At 50.5% G+C, this 22,377-nt stretch overlaps 1 protein-coding gene across 1 annotated transcript in view; it reads left to right on the forward strand.

Moving 5' to 3' along the window:
• The first annotated feature begins 1,839 nt into the window (after nt 1–1,839).
• ZSWIM5 (zinc finger SWIM-type containing 5) overlaps nt 1,840–22,377 on the forward strand; it is a 97,290-nt gene continuing 76,752 nt past the window's right edge. Inside the window, exon 1 of the mRNA XM_084266230.1 lies at nt 1,840–2,539. Within this exon, the coding sequence (XP_084122356.1) occupies nt 1,855–2,539 (685 nt within the window). The 5' untranslated portion in view covers nt 1,840–1,854. The remainder of the gene's footprint in view (nt 2,540–22,377) is intronic.

Genomic DNA, 22,377 nt, shown 5'->3' on the forward strand with positions numbered 1-22,377 from the left:
TCCATCACCCAGAGTGCCCATCAGACAGGCCTCTGCCAGGAAGTCTTGCTCTGCCTTGGGGCAGGTGGGTGCTTTGGGGTGACCCCTTAGGGACCCACTGCGCAGCCAGGATGGAGCAGAGGTGGACGAAGCTCTTCTTGCCACCACCCCCAGGTCCTGCTGCCACCATAGTAAGCAGAGGTGATGTGCAGCATGCTGGCAGCTGCGCAACGTGCTTGAAAGTGCTCCCTGTCACAATAAATCCTTTACAGAAGGGGAAATACCCTTTGGGGTTATAGAAATGTGGACGTGATGCCTGGGGAAAATGTAAATAAATCCATGTGAAGCTGCTGCCCTGGGCTGGGCCCTGCCGCCGATTAGCACTGATTATCTTAAACAAGAACAGTGGCAGAAAGGAACACCTCAGCCTTCAAGGAAAACCTCTTCCTGACCTTCATCGATTAGCATGTGGCTTACTCTCTAAAATGGAGATCTCTCATTGCAGTAGCTCTGCCTGCTCTCATTACCTGCTGGAGATCTGATTCCTTCCCTCCGAGTCCTGCAAAGGAGACCTTGGGCTTGGAGGTACCTTGTGGCACAGCAAAGGTGCATAATTATTTCCTGTTCCCTAATTGCATCGCGCTGTTATTCCAGGAAATGTGCTCTTGCTCTGTCAGTAAGAGTAAATAGGAGATCTGTGCAACAAGGGAATAACCAGTAATGGTCTGGATGTGACTGAACTGCAGATGGAAAGGAACCAGGTTTAGATTCTCAAAGCGCTGAGAAAAACAGAGAAAGCATCCTGAACTCCAAGACCTGTAAGGTCTGCTCTCCCCTCAGAGGTTTGCCACTTGAAATTAGACAGAACAAAGGAATGGGAATGTATTTCCGGGGAAAATCCTGGGAGACTGTCCTGCTGGATGTTGGCAGTGAAGTGACCAGTCCTGGCAGGACAGCAGTGATCTTGCCATCAGCTCCTGGGCTGTGCTGGTCCCAGGGGTGCTGCCATCACCCTCTGCTGAAACAGAGTCCAGTGAGGTGCAGGGTCCCTGGATTTTGGGGTGCTGACTCATGCAATATGTGCTGAATTACCTCTCTTTAGTGCAGGCCCATCTAAGAACGGAGCAGAACTCCCTGGGACTCTGCGCTGTCTGTGTTTCTTCGCCTCCTTTGCCAAAGGCTGTGTGCTCCAGTATTTTCTCTGCATCCAAGGATGCTGCAGTGACGTGCGGGATGAGCATCTTTATTACAGGGCTTTGAAAGAAAAAACAAACCCGCCGATGCTCACTGAAGGGTCAAACACTGTCTGCTCTGCTACTTGGAGTAAACCCAAAGGGGATGTGTGGGTTAGGTTGGGTGCTGCAGGGCCCAGAGTTGTGATGAGTCCCTGAATCCCGCCAGACACCTCCGAGGATTGGTGCCACGTCCAGCCCCGCCGTGCCCCTCTGCTGCCCCGAACTCAGCCCAAGCTCCCTGCGCTCCGCTGCCCTCGACACTCTTCGCCCCCCCCAGGGCCATGGGGACCGACCGCCGGGTGCCTTTCCCCCCACCGCCCCCCGGGCACGGGGAAAGCAGCGTCCCCCGTGTGCCCCTTCCCCCCCTGGGGACACAGCCAGGAGGGCACCGGGCGGTCCCTCGGGGCCGCTCCCTACCCGCCCCAGGAGCCGGTCCCCCGGCGGCCGCAGGTCGGAGCTGGGGTCCGGCTACCGGCGGGGGCGGGCGGGGGGCTGCGGAGCGTCCCGCCCCGGTGGGGGCCGGCTCCCGGCCGGCGGGACCACCCCCTCCAGTCTCCACCCCCGGTCCCCGTCCTCCCCCCACCCTCCTCCTCCTCCTCCCCGTCTCTCCTCCCCTCGCCCGGCTCAGTCGGTCGCAGCCATGGCGGAGGGAGGAGAGGGAGAGGAGCTGCTCCGCCCGCCGCTGCCCGCCGGCGCCCCGGGCCCCAAGCGCTTGTGCTCCCGGGCCTGCCCGGCGGGGGGCACCGGGGCCGCTCACCCCCGTCCCGGAGCCGCGGAGGCCGGTTCGGGGCCGGGCGCTGGGGCCAGCGGGGCCCCTCCGGCTCTGGCCGGCTGCTGCCCCGCGGCGGCGGCAGCGGGGCCGGCGGCGGCGGGGGCGGCGGGGCCGGCGGCGGCGGGGCCGGGGGGCGGCGGCGGGGCCGGGGCGGGCAGCTTGCTGCAGCCCGAGTCGCTTCTGGACGCGGCGGCCAAGCGGGTGGCGGGGAGCTGGGCCTTCGAGCGGGTGGAGGGCCGCTTCCAGCGCATCCCCGAGCCCGTCCAGCGCCGCATCGTTTACTGGAGCTTCCCCCGCAGCGAGCGGCAGATCTGCATGTACTCCAGCTTCCAGCCCGGCCGCGCCGCCGCCGCATCCCCCGCCAGCGCCGCCGCGGGGGGACCCGCCGCCGCTGCCCCCGCCCCGGCCGGCGAGGAGAGCCCCGCCGCCGGCCCGCCGCCGCCCGTCGCCCCCGCCGCTGCCCCCGCCGCCGCGCCGCAGGGCGAGGGGCTGCCCTTCCGCCGCGGCATCCGCCTGCTGGAGACCGGCGCGGTGGACAACGTGCTGCAAGTCGGTGAGTGCCGGGACGGGGCCCCTGGAGGCTTCTGTCCCCCCTCCCCGTCCCCTCCGAACACTTCAGCCTTTTGTCTGGCGCGGTTGTGGTTTGACAGGAAAATCCTGCCCCGGGGGCAGGGACCGCCTTGTGCTCCCCTGGGAGGATGCTGGCTTTGGGGGGGGGGGGGTGGTGGCGGCTGAGGGTGGTGGGAGGGTTGGGGGTGTCGTCGTCGTGTCGTGTGCGTGTCCGTGCCCACCCCCGTCCCCCCCCCCCACCCCGTGCGGTGTATGTCACCGGCAGCAGCCCGCAGCGTGGACGCCGTCCATCCAGCCCGGGTGGGGAAAAAAAAGCCAGCCTCCCCCCCCACACACCTCCCCGCCCCCTTCCCCCGCCGAAGCACTCGTCGGGGATTTGGATGGAGGGCGCGCAGCCCTGCCCGCCTCCCCCCGCCCCGCAGCGTGGGTCCCTGTCACCCCTGAGCGTCCGCACCCACTCTCCCACGGGGGTCCTGGTCCTTCCCCCGGGAGATGGGTTTGCAAGCACAATGCGCCTCCCCGACAGCTCTGAGCGCCTGCCTTTGTCTTCTCCATCAGGGGCTTTACCCCCCGCCTTGGAAAAATCCCTAAGGGGGCGTCTGCCACCCCCCTCCCCCTATCCACCCCCCCCCTTCCCCCGCTTTCTTCCTTCCCGGCCCCCTGCGCGGGCACCTCCGGCGGGGCCGGCTGGCGGAGGGCGGGGGGAGCGCTCGGGATGACAAGTTGGGTACCAGCGCCGGTGGCCTGGCGCGGTGCGCGGCACGGGGACGGATGCGCGCGGCCTTCTCGCTTTCGCTCCGTGACGAAGGGGCCGTGGGAATGACGGTGGGAATAATGGCATCGTGTTTTTCTCCATGGGCAGGTGGCTTTTGTGTGCGCTGGTGGAGGGGGATTGTCGGAGAGGAAGTGTTGTTCCTCTTTCCCCATCCTCCCGGTCCTTGCCCGCAACTGGAATCCGCCTTAGAGCTGTATATATTGAAAGGGAAACAAAAATGCGGCGCTTTCCATAAAATCATTCGCTCCTGGCTGTTGTGGGAAGTGATTGCAGTGTGCGTTTCCATTAAAATGACATTAGGCTACAATTTGTTTTGCAAATGCGGAATGTAAATTCATCTTGTATGAATGAGCGAAAGGAAGGGTGGGTTTTGTTGTAAGGAATGGGTAGTTGGGCTGTGTTTATTTAAAGAGCCCTCCTTCCTTCTGGGGAAAAAACCAGCTACCAAAAAAAAAACCAAACCCACCACCTAACCCCGTTTGCTACAGTTTACATTCAGCAGAGCGTTATCAAAACATTTCCCATTCGAGAGGTGAAAATAGGAGACGGCAGAAGAATTCTCCTTCCACCTCTGAGCATACGCAGTGAAAATTCCTGTAGCACAAAAGGGTTTTCTCTGAGGATATTATTATACCCCTTTTCTTTTGGGGGGGGGGGGTGGTGGGGTCGTGTGAATGAATGTTTTCTAAGGTCTGTATTAAGACGACTAATTATTCTAAGTCTGTTTAAAATACTTTGAAACTCAAACCCAAATATATCTATATATATTTATTTTTTTTTTAGAATATGAGGAGTAGCTTTGCAGGAACTTTAAAATTAGGAGGGGAGGAAATAATAGCTCGCTGTGGGTGCTGCTTTACTGACCTGCCCACCAAGGTGCGGATGCAGCGAGCAGCTGGCGCGCGAGACGGAGTAACGAAACCAGGGCTGGCTCCATACAAAGGAATGTCCTTTTTTAATGAGGTTTTAAAATTGATCTTTGAGATGTGGCTCCGGTGAGGTTTCAGCCCGTGCTGTGAAGGATCTGGGTGAGCGCCGGGGTCAGCTGCGTGTGGGATGCGCAGAGCAGTCCCATCCCAAAGTGACGTCCGCCACTGGCACCCAGCATCACGCACGCCCCGTCTCCTCTGCGCTTCCTGCTGCCGTTTTGGGCGAACCAGAGGACGGGGAGGATGGTCCCGGCTCTGGCGTTTCATATTCCCTGACAATTCTAAACCATCTCCCTAGCTTTGAAATCGGAGCTCGTGCCCATTGTCCTCCCAACCATCAGCTTTTTAGATGAAGCAGCATGTTCTGGAAAGGCTCGCCACAAAGTCGGCGGGTGATTTATCTCTTGTTTTTACAGCCCCAAAGGGGTGCATGACACTCTCCTGGGAGTTTGTTTTCAGGTGGAGTGGGGGGGTTGGTTCTTGGCTGTAGCGCATCCCCTCTTTGGATGGATGATGCAGCATCGGGCACCTCTGGTTTTGTTCCTGGAGCAGCCCTGTCACGCTCCCTGTCACAGCAGTCCTTTGCAGCCCCGAGCCGAAGGAGGATTTATATCAAACAAAAGGCCGCGGAGGGCTGCGTGTTTATCCTGTGTGGAAGGGAAGGCATAGCTGAGATGTCCTCCGCCAACTTTCCACATCCATCCTGCGGATGCTGCTGGAAGGTGAGGGGGAAGAGCTCCAGCCACCGGAGACACAAACACTTTGTGGCTGCCTGTGTGTGTTTGCAATTAAGATAGGAACTTGGTTGTCGACTTATATGGGAACCATTATATCTTGGAAAAAAAAAACATAAAACCCCAACGGCTGGTTTACTTGACGCTCACCAGCGCTAAATCAAAACTACTGTTCCTCTCTAAGGATCTCTTTAAAGGACACCGCCAGCTCCCGGTGTCGCGACCCGAGGTTTGCACGGTTGAGATTTGCTGTTAATAAAGATCAGATGTTCGTACAGTCGTGCTTCTGACTCAGACCTGTGAAAAAAATAAGGATAGTATGGACATGAAATTCCTTCTCTTTGCAGTGGCGGGGGTGGGGGGAGAAATCTCTCTGAAAGACTGAAAGCCAAAATTCAAGAGGAATGGCCTTCTGGAGACAGAAGATGGTGTGGAGGGGTGAGGCCTGTACTTGGGGGACAAACTGCTTTGGGCTCCAGATCCCTCGTGCTTATAAAGCTGGCTAGTCAAAAAACCCAAAACCCAAACGCACCCTGTATATGCCACGTTATCAACCAATAATTCCTTCATGCTTAGTAAAACTTAAACGAGGCTTAAACCCTGATCTCACTGGAGTCATTAAATTGATTTTTTTTTTTTTTCCTTTCTGCTCAAAGAAAGATCTTGGATGTTGAACACAGGCATCTTTGTCTTCTTAAAAACTGCTTTATTATGATGTGTACAGATCCCGTCTTTGTGTGTGTGTGGTGCGTGGTGGGGGTTTTTTTTTCTTCCCCCCCCCTTTTAATTTTTAGACAAATGACAAAAGCATGCAGGAAAGGAATGCAGAAATGCCAGGCTTAATATAAAGCATGCGACTGCACTGCATGCCGGGAATCCTAAAGGATACAAAACCTTTAACGACGGCGGTTAATTTTTAACAAGTTCGCTTGCATAAATATTTATGAACAAAAGTTTTTTACACCATTATCTCTTGGGTTCTCCCGGAGAGAAAAGACCTTTGGTGGGTTTTGACAGTAGGCTGTGAGCCGGCAGAACAAATTCGTGCTTCTTGCCTGCGCTCCCCAGACTGGCACAATATGGTTTGCCCTCGAGTCGTCACGGCTGACGATGGGTGGGCGAGTGTCCGCGGCAATTTTAGGTGGGAATTCTCCTTTTTCTGAAGCTTCTGGCTCTGTGGTGTTCTCCGTGTTGCAACCAGCGGCGTAAGGACCTATAGGACCTATATGGTGTGTGCTGGTCCTTACCCACAGATAAGCCTTTGTGCCCTGATGGGGAGGAGGTATGCAGTCCAGCCATGAGTACATAGGCATGATTTACTTTTGCTGTTGAAGTTAACAATGAAGCAGGGCTTTAAAATGCACTGGCTTTGTAAACACAGGCAGAGAGAGCCTGCTCTCTCTTTTTTTTTTTTCCAAACCTGTGATTAATCCTGAATATTTTATCTGATGCCTTGCAGGTCAATCCCAGGTACCTTCCTGCAGTTCCCAGTCCTGTGTTTAAGCTGGATGCCCAGGCGCGAGGGATTTTTCTGACCCTGCTTCAGTAGCCTTCTGCCTGGGCAGAGGTTAAGCTGGACCTGGTGTCTGTAAATAATACCTGGAAATGCCTTTGGCATTTTAATTGGAGGAGTTGTGATTGGGAAGCTTTTTGTTGCCCTGTGGTTTTCAGCTCTGTTGGTGTGTTATTTGTTACAGTGCCTGTTGAAATGCAGCTTCAGAGGTAAAAATACTGATGGGTTTCAGCTCTTCACGTAGTTGAAATTACTTTTAGGGTTGTTTTTTTTCCCCAAAACTGCTTTTAGGTGTGTGAGGTTTGTTGATGTCATGTTGTGCTCCTCCTCCCCTCCCCAAAAGCTTGCTTTTAGATGAGCATTTGGTTTCACTCCCCAGTGATGTGGTACGAGGCACTGTCTAAATTTGTATGCAGTTGTTTTGAAAACTGTAGATGGTTTGCTGCTTTATAGAGCTGTCTATTTTGGGGAAAACACTTTGGGGCTCTCTAGGGCCAGTTGTGGTTGCTTTTGTTTTGTGTAAAGATCACTGTCCTCCTGGGTCTAATTCTAAGGCTGTGTCCAGTGGGAGCAGGTTTGGAAGGGTCACGAAACACGGATTTATTCTTTTTCCTTGTTGAAACCTGGTGTCCCGTGTCAGGGCGTTACGAATGGTGTTTAATTTTTCTCCATCCTCTTAGTTTTTGGGTGGGGCAGTTGTACAGCATGTTTCCAATTTGCTAATTAATTTTCACTTCAGTTTTTTTTCTTTGCGGGCAGATTTCTTTACCCTGCTGTATTAAAATACTTAAAACCACATAAAAGGGGCCGGCAGAGGTTCATTAGCCCTATCATGATGGAAACGGAACATTTTAAATATACATTAAAGCCTAATTAATTTTTTTTTCCTTAACATATATAATTAAAAGGAAGGATTATTAGGCATTGAAGCTTATGGTCTGTTTATTGTTGCTCCTTCATAGGTGAGATGCTTCTTGCGCATGCTCTGGGCTGAGCTACAGAGACTGGAGAAGATGAAAGCCACCAGTTTCTTGCTGGTTGTGTAGGGAGAGCTAGGAAAACTGACAGCTGGAATTTTAACCTTTTTTTTTTTTTAAGAGCAGATTTATTTGTTGGGTTTTGAGTCTTTTCAGAGTGTAAACAGACCCTCTGAAGCTGGGACCTCTTAACTGGGTGGTTAATTACTCCAGGCAAAATGATGCTCGCTTAAAAAGGCTGGCGACCTGAAAAAATCTAAAGCATGAGAAATTAAGTGTTTAGTTTTGGCTTTAAGAATCAATAGGTTTGAAGTGGGATTTTTTTTTTTGGAGAGTGTGTGACAGGTCCTGGTTTCTGGCTTGGGCAGGCAATAGGAGTTAGTTCTCAGCTAACCTGTGCTCTTACCATGCTTAGCCCAGGTGAGACGCCAGCTTTTGTAGCTTCCAATGCATGCCTTAGTTACTGCAGCTTGTTGTTTTGCTCACATCTAGAGGAGGGAATCTTTTAGGAAATATTTAACTGTGCTAAAACTGCAGTAACGTAAACCACATGTGCCTGCGTGCTTTGTTTCTGAAGCTTTGTGTGAGGGCATGTGCTCTGCTGTCGTTTGACGCTCGCTTTGATGTTGGATGGTTTATGATTAGTCCCTCTAACCTCGGATAGGACTTTTGGAAAACTTCAATGAGCTCATCTGTGCCATATCTCTGTAAAGTCACATTTGGCTGGCTGTCAATCGTCTCTTGTGGGGTGTCAGCTTTTAATTTTCTTTGGATGTGTATTTAAAAAAAAAAAGGCATTGGTAGCATTAGTGTGGAAGAAAGAGTTTGAGTTCATGTGCTTCCTTGGCATGTAGGTGAACCTATCCCAGGTCCATGGGGAAGGTGGCGGGTGAGTCTTCATTGATTTTAGGATTGTGTCCTGCTCTTCTTCCCCAGCTCTTGTCTTTAGTTAGTTCAAAACAAGGCAGATGAACAGCACAGCCAATGTTGTCCTCGTGTTTAATTTTTAGGGGTTTTGCATTTAGGTGGTACAGGCAGCTCTGTGTTTAGCAGTTTTGTCCCCTCCGGTCCCTGAGCTCCTGTGGGTGAGGAGCTGAGTGGGGATCTTGGGAGGAGCAGCATCTCTTTGCCTTCTCAGGGCAGCCCGTGCACTTTGATTTTCAGTGAGAGACCAAGGTTGCTTGGTGCATGATGATGCTTTGTGCTTAAAGCAGGAAAAGCTTCTGCAGATGTAGGGGTGGTGGTGATGTTTCTTCTGGGGGTGTGAGGGTTTGACCATGCTCCGAGGAGTAGACCTCACATAAGGTCCTGAGCAAGGCAGTGGTGGAGGGGAAGGAGCCTTTGCTTGCTCCCTTGTCACTTCACATTGAGTGTTTCTTCTGGTGGACCTGGGTGCTGGGGTTGTTTCCTGGCTTTGCTCAGCATGAGGCTCTTGACGATTGAATCTGTATTTCCCCATCTGTGGCTGGTGTTGGTGACTCTACTGTCCAAGGAGCTGGAGGTGTGGAGTAGCTATCTTAAAGTGAACTTCTAGTATGTCTTATCTTACACTTGATGCTGTCTTGAAGAAATTATGTCACAGGGTTGCCGTGCTCCTGGTCCTCTGGAGATGAGGAAAGCAGCTCCTCTCAGTAACTGGTTCCACCCTCTACTGAGTCTTGGCTTTCTCTGGCATCAGCATCAATAGTTTCCAAGGGGAACAAGTCAAAGACACCAAAGCTTGACTCTGTTAAGTACCACAGGACCACCTTATGGATGGGGACAGTTTTGGAGGGTGATGGTAGTGGTGAGCTCTCTCTCAGCAGAGCTGCTGATGCCCTGGAGATGCTCTCCTGTGCGCTCAGAAGAGCAGGACCAAGCTCCGCTTCATTTTTGACCTGGCTTTCATAAGGGTAGGGTTTGATGTACCAGCTTGACCCATGACTTCTTGTGCCTATGCAGTGGGAGTTGGGAAAAGTGCCTCCTAACGTCTGGGATGCAAAGGTCCTGCAACAAAACTGCTTTGTGGGGATGTGTAAAGCGTGTTTCATAATGACATACACTAGGAGCAAAAAGTCAGGAATTCAGAAGCAGGGTGTTTAAAAAAAAACCCAAACCCTGGTGTTTAAATATGGATGGATTCCACTTGGTTGATGTGGCGAGTGTGCTTTATTGAATGCTGAGGATTCACCTGTGCATGACACCACCACGTTTCTCTCCAAACGGATTTTCTAGCGTGGCGTTTAAGAGCATTTGCTTTTTTGTCTCAAGCTTATGGCTTAGGATTTTCTGCAGGATTGGGGTTAGCCCTTGTAAAATAGTGCATTTAAAGCAATGCACAAATGAAGAAAATCCTGGACTTGTTGCATTCCAGGTGCATGTTGCCTGGGATTTAATTAATTTTTTTTTTTCCTTTTTCATTTCTCCCATCATTAAAATCAAAGCCACAAACGTGCTTAGGAGGCAGGTGTGCTGGGATGCCAGCTCAGGGAGGCTGCGTGCGGATGAGTTGGACCAGCTTGTCTGCAAGCATCCTGCTGCTGCCGCCCCTGGATTTCAAATGGGAGAGGGAGGTCTGTGTCCCCCTCGCCATGTCCCGCTTGTCACTGGATGCCTGTAATGAGCTGCCCGCACCTTACGCCACCCAGCTCGTTTTGACTGGAGGCTGCTAATCGTTATTGAGGCTCGCTCAGCGGGATGTGGCGTGGTATCTGCTCGGCTGCCGTCTTTGCACCTGGAGATGGTGTCCATGCCCCACAGCTGCTGGCGGGGAGGGATTCCTCGTGGGAACGAGTGTCTGGGGACCTTGGTGTCGGGGACCTTGGCAAGGTCAGGACAGGCTGTGCCTCCGCTCCCGGAGCTGTCTATCTAACAGCCCTGGCCTCTGTCCTTCAGCTGATGCTGGCATGTGGGTGACTTCTTGGGACGCCAATGAAGCCATAGCTCATCACTGGTGTTCGGTGGTGTGTGAAGGCAGGGATTGCAGGAGGTGCCCCAGCCACGGGCGTGTGGCTGCCTCCATGAAAACGAGAGCCCTGTGGAAGGGGTGGCAGAGCAACAAATGGGATCCTGAGGTAAATAAAATTTGCATTAATGAACTACAGTGGCTCTGGGTGCCAAATTAAAAGACGTGTGCTTGAAGGATGAAAAATAAAAGTATGTCCTGCCTCCCTTGCTGGTTCTCATTGCTTTTGATTTTTCTTTATCATCAGAAAGAAATTTTAAACTTTTTTTAAAAGGCAGTTGTGTTTATTTTGGTAACAGTTCATTGGCTGCTCTGTGTACAGAAGCTTTCTCTTGAAAGTACTGAAACTATATTAAAAGTGCTTTTGGCTGTCAGCTTTTATTTTGCTTCTCCTTCGTTCTTTTCCCAAAGCTGGGTCGTTGCCGTATCAAATGCTCTGAAACTGTCTGGTAGCGTTTTCCCTGCGGTGCTCCATATAAACTGGAAATAAAAAGGGAAGAAATTGCAGGATTTGGATTTCTGCAGCTTTTTTTTTTTTTCTTTTCCCCCTTCTCTGTGTGTGTGTGTCCCATTGAAGTCTGAGCAGCTGTCTCCATCCGCACAGCCCGCCGATGGCATGCACAGATCTGTTTCTTGTGATTAAAGGGAGAAATAATACCCCAGTGTTCTGAGAGGGGCCGGGGGGAGGTGGGGGTGAGCAAGTGCCCGGGGAGCAGCGTTTTTCCCCTCCTGCGTGCCCCTGCCTGCTTGGCCCGGGGGGCCAAGGGAGCTGGCAGCCTGGCTCCCCCTCCCCGCATCCTTATGCCTTTCTCTTCCCGTGAAAGCATCGTCCCGTGCTGTCTGCGGTGAGCCACCCTGCCACAGCATCTCTGCCTGGGGTGGGCTTCTCCATCCTGCACCGGGGACCTGGGGAGGCCTCGGGGGTCTTTATTCTATTCTAAGGATGTTGAAACATCTTGGCGGCGCTGCAGCCGCTCGCTACCCAGCGCACTTTGAAAAATACCCAGCAAGTGTCGAGCATCTGTCTGCGAAGGGGGAGGAAATCCCCCCCTGTTATTATTTTCTCTCGATTGTTCTCTCTTGGTGTGGCTTTGGCTATTATGGGTTTGTAAAATAGAACTATATATGACCTTTTATCTTACAAGAAATAGGTTAAGCCATTTTTAAAGAAAGTGGCGGAGTCAGCAGTGCTGCCGAAGGAGCTGCTTTCGCATGGTTGATAGGCTGTGAAGCCGTTCAATGGACTTTGGTTTCAGAGACAATATCTGTTTAAATTAATCTTTGTCAGATACATGCCACTGCAGACAATTCAAATTCCATTTGCTTTCTGATCTCATAACAAAAAAGCACCTTACACTGGTTCTTTTATCGTAAAATTAACTTTTGTCTGTGTGTCCTGGAAACAGGGGTGGCATAAAATCTAGTTAAAAGGCTCTGTTATAGGAGGATTCTGTTTCTTTGTACAAGGCGGACTTTTTTTTCCCCTTCTTTCCCCTGCGTGCATTTAAAAAGAAGATGAGTGTTTGAGATGGATTAGGGAGAATGCCAGCAGATGGACCGATTCTGTTGTTGCTGCTGGCAACCATCTAAGCAGCCATTTTGAACAATGCTGATACCGGGGTACTGATAACACAAAGATGAGGATGGGATAAATATCCAGCTAGTCCCTTTCTCCCCGCCTGCTCCTCCTCCCTCCCTTTCACGCCGCCGCTGCAGCCCTGTTATTAGAGAACCTGATTGTTTCCAGAGAAATGCTTCATCCTCTTAGCTTGGCTGGTGGATGTCTAGTGTTGCTTATTGCCTTGATTTTCCTCATGGTTGGTGGAGACCCTGGCAGATCAGCTTCTCCCAGGAGTGCCTGCTGCACGGGTCCTAAGGGGAATGTGTCGCGGTGGTCGTGATGCTCCATGTACCCTAGTAAGGCACTGGGGGTTTGGTAGGGGCAGTTTCCTTCCCTCCTTGTGCATGTTTTAAGCACTTAATTACAAAACGTTACAGCATCTGATGGGTGGATTCTGGGGTTACAGAAGATGTACCGTGACCTTCTATCTCTGTTTTCTTTCCCATCTCTAGAGAAGTAACCTTTTCATGGATCAAGAAACCCCAAGCAAGCTTCGCCTTTTCCTAGCAAACGGCAAAAAGACTGGTTTGGGTTTTGTGGGAGGAATCTGGCCAGGATGAGCATGGGATTGTTTGAGGGAACCTGCTGGACTTTGCCCTGAGTTCACCATAGAATGATACGGTCCTGAATGTGATCTGCAGGACCGGTTGGGGGATGCCCCGTAGCCTTGGCTGTTCAGTACAGAAGCACTGATGTGCTGTGGAGAAGCTCAGTAGAGCTGCGAAGCATCTTGACAAGGTGCCTTCAGGGTCTGGGTTGTAGGGTTCCTGCAGGAGAAGCAGGGGTGGTGGGGTGGGAGATGGTTAGCGGTTAGTCTTCACTTGCAATCTGATGTCTGAACATGCTGTCTATAGGAAGGGTCTGTTCCCAAATCCTCCCTAGGTAAGGCTGCTGCTTTGTCTGTTGCAACCCCTCTGAAGCATCTCCACCATCTCAGGAGCCTGAGGTGGCCCAGGCTGGGGCTGAGCCAGGCAGTGAAGCAGGCACGGTGGCAGGAATGCTGTGAGGTATTTGCCCTGCTGCTTCTTGGGGAACTGCTTTGGGTCAAGGATTTCCAACTGATTTCCAAATTGCAGGTCTTTAAAACGTTCCCAGAGCTGCAGGGCCCTGTGTGGGGAGCTGGAGGGGAGCTGCAAGGAGCTGGTGTGTTCCTGCTGCTTTCCTTGCATGAGTCGCAGACCCCAGCCTGAAACCTTTGTTTATTTAACATCACAGCATCTGAGACCTTTAAGCATGAGGTGATGCTGGTCCTTTCTCCCATAGTAGTGCTTTCTGCAGCTTTTTTAAAATTTTCGTTTCCAGTTAATTACTTTGGGATTAAAAACTCTACATACAGCGAAGTCCCGGCGAGGTCTGTCTGTGCACATCCATGCATGCTTACTTGTGCTCAGTAGATAAAACTTTACTGTAAAATAGCAGATGTAAGGTTAGAAAAGGAGTTGGGCAAGCATTTTATGGTCTCTCTGTCCCCTGGGCCTGTTCCATTTTGAGGCAAGTCTTCTGTTGTATTTCTTTTTTCCTTGTTGGGAATCATCTTCTCCCACTTGAGTCTTCTCCCTTTAAGCCTTATTTGATCTGTAACCCATGGACTAGTTGTACTTTGACTTACTTGTTAAAACAAAGAACATCTGGCCTGAAAGTTGAAAAATCAGGCTGTAAATGTTGTTACGGTGTGTTGGCAAGTTGTTGAGGTTGGTTGAGCTATCTGAACATTTAGACTGGGAGACTAGGGGTCTAGCAGGTTGGCTGTGTCTGGGGTCGGCTGGTATTGTTGGCAGATGCTGCAGTGCCAGTCGTGGTCCCCAGCTCTCCTGGTGGCTCCTCCTTGTGTTGCCTGACCTGCTGTGTTAGTAGATTAGATAACTTGTGGAGATGAGATGTGGATAGATGAGGAAAGAGTGTCTGCCCTAAGAAGGTACCTTCTTTGAAAGGTGGTGGGTGGGATGATGGTGTGCTGTGCTCTTCTGCCCCTTTGTCTCATGTTGAACTTGGATCTTAAAAGCTCCTGCAGGTTTTAATGGAGAAGGTCTGTGACCAAGTGTGATAGTGAACGCGGTGGCTTCTGGTGTGCTGCTTCTGTTCACTTGCTTCCCACTGTGAAAAATATTACTCACCAACAACAGGCGTGAAGCATGTGCCCTCAAGGATGGCCAAGAACGAGCCGTGGGGTTTGGAGTGCTTTTAAGCTATGCCCTCTGAAATGGTGCAGAGCGGAGCTCAGCCCTGTTGCTCTCTGACAGAGCCTCCTAGATAACAAGGAAATGTGTGTTGCCTCCCCTTTCTAGAGTTCTCTCCGTCTCTTACTTCTCTTGAGCTTGACTTGGTCTGTTTTAGCTTCACAGACCATGCCCCAGCTGCATACAAGTCAAGTTCTTTGGCTGAACCCCCTTCATCTGTGTGTGCTTGCTGGCAGCCAGGTTTTTTTTGAGTGTTCAAGCACTGTTTTATGAGGTTCCTGCTTTCAGAGCCAGGGCATGGCACCTCATTGCTAAAACCTGCCCACAGCCCTCTGCGCTACAAGGACAACGGCTTCTGCAACCTCCTCACCACACGCATGGTGAAGAGCAGCACGCATCCTTGCTTCCTGCTGCTTTAGGGTCAGGGTGGACGAGGCTGTTGCCACGGTGGTGAGGTGTACCAGGAGCAAATATTTGCTTCCCAGTTTAGAAGTTGCTGATTATTTTGGGAAAAGATGGCTTCTGGTCATCTCCTGACCATGTTGCTGGGAGGATGTGGAAAGAGCGTGTACCTCCAGGTGCATCACTCTGCCCGCTTTGAGTCACAGCCCTCGTGCAGCACAAACATCCATTATCTCTAAAAGTCAGCACAGGGGCATGGTTTGAAAGGTTCCTCTGCCTTGTGCCTTGCTTAGCCTGGAGGTTGTTGGCCAGTGGCTCACGCTGGGCTGCCAACCCTGTGGGGTACCCAAGGGGCCGAGGGGGAATTGGAAATGTGTCCTAACTGGTGCTCTGCTTGCTGGGAGATGGAAACTTTTGCTCTGTTGCTTTTTCTGTCTGTGCTGTAATAAAAATCTGCTGTTGGGCCCCGGAAAATCATAAAAACTTAGAAAAAATGGAGAGTATGAAGATGAATGATTAGATGTTCCTAGCCATAGTCAGCTTAACTTTTGCTATGGAAAAGAGGTGATGTGGGGGAGTGACTTCATGTGAAATGTCCAAATTGGCTTGAAAGCACTAGTTTTTTGGGAGGGTTGATCTTCTGGGTAGCGAGGGCTCTTCCTGAAACCGCCGATGTTTTGTTCTCTTGCAGTCGAGTAATCGGTGTAAAATGAAGTTTAGGCAAAAAGGACCTAACCAAATGAAGTCAGCACAGGGACTCAGAGTTGTGTGGGGCTGGAGACCTGCTCCTGGGCAAGCAGAGAGTATGGACACTGTGTTTTCCCTCTGCTGATGGTGGTGTCACCCAGCACAGCTGGTGCCCACAGGGATTTGCAGAGGGGCTTAGCGGACACGGCCGCTCCTCACGCAGGGATGCCATGGTTTGGAGAGCATCCCAAAGGGGAGATTCATGCTTTCTGTGAGTGATGGCTCGTTCTCAGTGTTCCCTGTATCTGAAAGAGGCACAAGGCAGCAGTGAGGTTTTCCCTTGCCTTCTTGCCTGTTTTTTTGCCTTGTTTCTGGTGGGTCCTAGCTCAGCCCAGAGCCTGTGGTTCAAGAGCCTGAGAGGGGTTGTTTTCTTTCCCCCACCCATCCCCACGCCCACATACTGGTCAGCCACACTAAAGTTTCCTGGACTGTGAGGTCTGATGAACCATTAACCTAAAAATGCTCTGAGTAGGAAGAAATCTTTCCATGGGCTAAAAACCCTTCCAAGGCTTCTGAAGTGGGAATGGGAGCTGTGGTTTGCCTGAACGGCTTCTCTTGCTCCTGGCTCTGCTGTGAACTGGCTTTGCTTTGTGGGTGCAAGGGTATGCTTGGGATCTTGCAGAGACGGGAAGGCAGCCCTCCGGGGCTGGGTCAGCCAGAGGGGCTGCCTTCCAAGCAGATGTCCTCTTGGCATGAGGCTCATCAGGTTTAAGACAGGATGTCGCTGTGCTCCGGAGAGCTGAAAGCACTGGAATAAGTAACGGGCTGGGAATGTCTGAATCCAGCTATGAATTCCTGGGGAAGAGGATTTGGCAATGGCAGGCTGTGTCGGCAGGCAGGCTTGGTGCTGCTGGTGGAGGGTGACTGCATGAACACCTTCCTCTTCAAGGCAGGGCCTGGTCTGGCTCCAGTGCTGGGGGAGACCACTGCCCTTGCCCATTTCTTCTCCCACTGTTGAATGAAGAGAAGCAACTGTCAAGGGTAGGGACTCTTTGAGGTGTCAGCTGGTGTGCAGAGCTGTGGTTGTTAAGCCGCAGCTGTGATACGGTGATGTAGCAAGGTAGGGATCTGATGGCCATGGGGATGGCCCAGAGGAAGACCCTGTGGATATGGCTGTTTGTGAAACTAGAGGATAGGGATGGGTGAGGAAACACCCAGATGGGAGGAGGCTGGTTTTACTCCAGCTGTCCATCATCAAGTCCCAGGAGTCCCATTCCTGAGGGATTTTCTAGAATTGTCTCTACAGCATGGGTGATGCTGCAGCTCAGGATAGAGCTGTGACAGCAGGATCCTGACCCTATTTTCATAAATAGCTGCAGCATCTCTAAAGACTCTAAAGAAGGCTCAGTTGGGAATGGAGTGGCAGGGTTCTCCTGTGTCTGGCAGTGGTCAGCAGCAGATGCTTGGGGAGGAGTTCAAGGAATGGCACTGGAGCAGAGGGATGCTTTCTTGGTTGTGAGCAGCCTCTCCAGCCAAAGGGCTGCCCTGGCCCTTGGCTGTGACTGAGTGTGGAAGGAGATGGTTTGTGACAGCAGCCCTGGCCCCAACATCTCCTGCAGCACCAGGATTATCCCCAAGACTCCCCAGGGCATAGCATCCCTTCTGCCTGGGTGGGAATGGCTGCTCCCCTTGCAGGGACCGCTGGCACTGCTCTGGGGGCAGCAGTGGCACAGATCTGGTGGGGCTAAAGAGGCTTTTGGAGAGACCAGCACTTTGCCACCCCACTTCAATGCCGTCCTAGAGCTGCAGGCTGAGGTTTGGGAGAGTGAGCAAAGCTGTGAAGAGCTGTGAATTTAACGAGGTGTGAGAAATGCACAATGAAAAAAACATGCTGTAGCACCAGACTGCTCCTTGGCTTTGCCATCATGATCTTCTCATTGGTTTGACTTTAAGTGGTAGGTAGTGGTTTGGAGGCAGCAGCATCTCTCTGAAGGGCTACCCTATCTCCAGGTGTCTGGTGTGTTGTCTGGCCCCCTCTGAGATGCCCATAGTTATCTGTTGAGGAGCAGCCCCTAACATAGGGATATTTGCTGGGAAGGTGAAGAGCTCTTCATTCTCCTGGCTGAGGGTTTTTAATGTACAGCTTGTTCGCTGCAGACTGCAATGGAATTCATAGCCTGCAGTGAAAGATGCGTGCAGAGGGCATCCCGTGGACCGCGCTGGATGAAACCCTTGATGCTTGGAAGCTCGTGGCGCCCGGTCTGCACCATGTCTTTGCAGCATGGGTTTCGGGGCAGAGTTTTTGCGGTTGGAGCCGCATGCTGTTATCAGGAGGTTGGGTGAAAGGTTCTCCTCAGAGCTTGGGAGAAGTGTTTATCATTTAAAAGGGTAACTCGGGGTGAGAGAGAAAGAAAGAGAAGCAGCCTAATCTTGCAATTTAAATATATTTAAAGATTCCCTCTGTTCGAGTTTGCTTCCTAGCCTTGATCAGAAGGAAATGCTGTTAGCTACAGAGTGGAATAAATCGAGGGCACCCTTATCTGTGCAAGATAAATTACTATTGTTTAGGAAAGACACTCCAGGGATTGAAGAATTTAATTAAATACACAGGGATTATGAATATGCATGTAAATTAGACAATCTAGATATGACATGGCTACAACTGCAGGGAATTGTTCGAACTTAAAAGTGTAATCATTCTTTTTATCGGGGTGTGGGGATGGGTAACAAATGAGAATATTCCCTTTCCCATTTGCCTCTGCCTCGCCTGGTCGTGGGTCATTAAGCAGTGGGAATTACCCATCGCGGATCAGACCTCGACAAGCCCGCAGAGATGATGCGCCGGAGTCTTTCTCCACCCTAATGAGCCTCTGCAGCAGCCGACGGAGAAATGGGGGTCGTGGTGAGGGGCTGCTGCTGCCCTGACCCAGATAAGGGGTTTGGGAAGCTGGGGGGATGCGGTTTGCCCTCTGCGAAGGGAGGTGGGAGGAGGAGAGTGCTGCTGGTGGGGTGTATGCTGCCTGCTCGCTGCCTGCTCTCCTGGAAAGGAGCATCCTCACCAAAAGACTTGGAAAGATATTTGCTGTGGTTTCAGAGTGTCTCCCTAAAAATTGTGGGGGGTTGTGGGTGCAGATACTGATTGATCAGCTTCTCCATCATTTCTGGTGCTTTTACAGGGGTGTCTCCCTCCAATTTGGTTGCTGCTGTTTAGAAAGCGCAGCTGGGAAATCACAAAATGCTCTTTCAGAGACCAAGCTCCAGATCAGTTTGAACAAGAGAAGCAAAATCAGAATGTTTCTTAAAGGAGTCAAGACTCCCAAGAAATTCCAACTGGTCTGTGGGAATGCTGCCCTCCCGGGCGGGTCTGGGCTCCTGTAGCAGCCTGGTGTCTGCTGAGCCAAGGCAGGTTCTTCAAAGGACATTAACTGCAGCATAGGTCTGCCTCCATGTGTTTAATTTGCAACTCTTAGAGGTGGCATCTAATAACAATGCAGAGAAATATTTTTCTCCCCCTCTTCTTTCCCCCCCCTCCCCGTTTCCTTTGTTTGACTTTACCTCCATCCGCTGGGTTTCATTGTTCTGCTAAAATCAGATTTCTCTGTAGTTTGAGTCCGGGACCCACAACTGAGAAAATAAATAGCAACAAAACCCCCCCTCACACACCCCCCCCTGTGAATTATTTTTAATTCTTAAAAATCAGGCAGTGAAATGCAGACACAATCTTAGAACTTGATTAGTCATTTAAAAAAAATTATAATTAAAGAGAGGCTGGATCTCGTCTAGATGTTTTCCATTTGTTTGTTCCTGTTGTTTCTCCCATCTTTCTGTTTTTTTGCTTTTTGGTCAGCCAGAGCAGTGTGAGACAGATGTGTTCTGATGGGGGGGTCCCCAATGAGAACCCCCCCAGGAGCAGAGCTGAGCCTCAGGCTGGCGTCCTCCGGGAGCTGGGCCAAGAGGTGATGCTGCCCTGGGTCACCTCTCCATGGAGAATCAGTTTCTCCCACCTTTTCCACCCCCTGAAATTGGCTTTCAGTAACCACCATGGTCCCATCCTGTTCAAGCCACATGGGAACAATTCCTATTTATCATTCTGAACAGTGGATGATTTTTTCCAACCCCTGGCTCGTAGGTTCCAATTAAAAAGCAAGACACCCCCTCATCTGAATATGTGAAATATCTAAAGCCCCCACACTGCACATTTTTTCCAAAACCTTGGAAGACCTTTTTTTTTTTCCTGTCAAGGAAAAACCTAACAGCAGGAGAATATTTGTATGGGTGTGCAAGTGCACAGAGACAGGTTTGAACATTTGTAATAAAGTATTTCTAATAAAAATTTAATGTCCTCAAGACAGTGTTATGGCAGCTCATTACTATTAAAGGTCATTTGAAGAGTATTGATCCTAAATGTTACAGCCGAATGTAAACTTTGACTGTTACAGTTATTAATGTATATTTATGATCTATGGGATATGTGTAAAATGAAAATGAGAATATAAATGGTATGGTGAGCTCATTTGTTTCGGCATTGCCAAAGGCTGAGTTCACGCAATTCACCTCAGTTTTAAGCATGTCTGTCATCTTTGAGTCACAAAGAGTGTACCTCATTTATTTTTATTTTTTTCTAACCAGCAAAATCTCTTAGTCCTGCCCTAGACCAGAAATGTGTGCTTGAGTCTTCTGGTCATGCCCATGACGTGGCCTGAGCTCGGTATCTGTTCCTAAATGTGCATCGGGTGCCGTACTTCATATTTGGCTTCCATGCTGACATAGAAGTGCCAAGGGCTGAACTTCATTGTGTGACCAAATTCCTAGCGTAGCTCAGGGCTCAGAGGAACATGCACCTACTCCAGAATTAGAAGGTTATGCCAGTGAAAAGCAATTGTGGGTTTTTTTTTTTTTTAATTGCATTAGTTAAAACTGTTGAGGTTGTATCCTGAGAGAGCAGGCAGCACCATATTTATATTTTTTCTACACTGTGATGTACCTGTGTTTGCACATCTGAGGCAGAAGGGCTGTATTCACAGTGAATTTTAAGACTCTTTGTATTTAAGGGGAAAAAAAAAAAAGACAAGAAACCTGTGGTGGCAGGAGGAAGATAAACGGTGCTTGTGATATTTCAAAGTCACATTAATCTTTTTTTTTTCCCTTCCCTCTTTTTTTTTTTTCTTTTTCCTTTTAATGTATGACTTTCTCCAGGGAAATTGTCTCCTCATTGACTGCGGCGGATTAATGTGCACAGATCAGCTCCTGCATTATTTTTCTGTTTTGACAGAGTGGTGATTTTTATATGCATGTCCCTTTCTGCCAAGATTACAGCTTGTGTTCTTGGAGTTGGGAAGAGTTCCCTGCCAAGAAGTGGCAAGGAACGGGAAGCTGCCTTTCTGAGGCGCAGTGCTACCAAGAAGCTCTCCGTGGGTGCAGAGGGCTGTGGTTTTGGTGGGGAGGATGGGAATCTACTGGAGGTTGGTGAGGGTGAGTGCCAGGAGCCTAATCCTGGTGTACGTGCTGGGATTTGTGCCACAGGGCATTCTGCACGGTGGCACAGAGATGGGAATGTGGTGGTTAGCTTCCTGGTGAGGGTCTGGCACTGGTGTGGGCATCCAGTAACAGGGAGAGGCCAGCTTTGGATGGCTTTGTGACTGCATTGAGTCCTTCAAAAGATCCCACTGTTCTCCAGGATTGTGGATGTCAGCTTTTGTATTTTAAATTGCAGTTACATATACATTTTTCTGGTGAGCTTTGGTAAAGTTCCACTTAAAGTGACCACCGAGCCAGCTCTGGCCAACCTGTGTGAGCGGGACAGATTTGGCTGCTGCTGCTCTCCCCGTGGTTCCCGCAGTATCTCTAGGCATGAACTTGATGTTGCATTTCTGATGATCATTGCATCCTGTTTTTAATGGTTTGTCTAGACAGTGCTGACATAACTATGAAAATAGTTTGGTGACCTAGTCTAGAATTAGTGCGCATAAAGAAATCAGCCCTCGCTTCTGATGTTTGCAATCAGTTTGAATGACTATATTGTAGCACAACTTAAGAGGGAGGCAGATTTGGAGTTGCTCCAAAGAGCAAATCGTGAGCAAAACACATCCAAACAAACCCGTGTGGTAAATAGGCAGTGGGTAATGAAAATGCCTAAACGTGGGTTAGCTGTGGCTTGCTATGGAGTCTGGTGTAAGGCTGGAGTTTCCCCCCTGGTTGGCCCAAAGTTTTTCTGGGAAGCTTGTAACCCAAACTCTAAACTTGGTGCATGTGATGTTGTGCCCTGTATTTGGAGAAGCTTTGTCAGCGTAAGAATAATGTGCTCCTGGCAAGCGCCAGATGTGTTGTTGACAGTGCCTTGAATCAGGAGTCTGTAAACTTTGGGATCGGTGGTGTGTCCTCTTGGTTAGCTCCAAAATACCTGATGTGGTAGTGCTGGTGACCCTCAGCAGTTTAATTGTGCTGGACTTCTACTCTGGTCCTGGATTTGAGACCAGTTTCTACAACACTTGGCTACCACTCTAAGGAGCATGTGACCTGCCTGGTCGGATTACTTACCCAGGTAGTTGAGGATAACGTTTATCTTCTGAGCTGTAGGGAGTGTGTGGATATGTCCCTGAACAACTTCCTTCTCCTCATGGGGTTTGTGGTTTTTCAGTGATGACTTGGGCACCCTGGAAGAAGTGTGCAACTTGAGATGAGGTCTTCGGCTGCGAAGTAGCAGCAGCAAAGCTTTGGAGCAGCTTGTTTTAGTGGGGTTATGTGGAGTGTGGTCTTCATTAGGGTTTGTAGCCTCTGAGGGCTGGTTTGCTGCCCTTGGAGGGGACAGAAGCCCATCCCCTGTTCCAGCAGTGCAAATGGAGGACAAGGGATGAAATATGAAAAGTGGAGCTCATTTGCAAGAAAATAAATGATGTGTGAAAGGGAGTTGTCTGACAGAGCAGGTCAGTGGTGCTGTGCTTCCCATGTAGTTAGGCAACATGTGAAGGCAGTGTCCAGATGAGTGAAAAACTGGCCTCTGCCCTCAAGACCTCCCATTCTGTGTGGGGATGGGAGGAGATCTCCAAGCAGCATGAGTGGAGG

The sequence above is a fragment of the Gallinula chloropus genome (assembly GCF_964237585.1).
Source record: "Gallinula chloropus genome assembly, chromosome: 6".
NCBI classification, from domain to species: Eukaryota; Metazoa; Chordata; class Aves; order Gruiformes; family Rallidae; genus Gallinula; species Gallinula chloropus.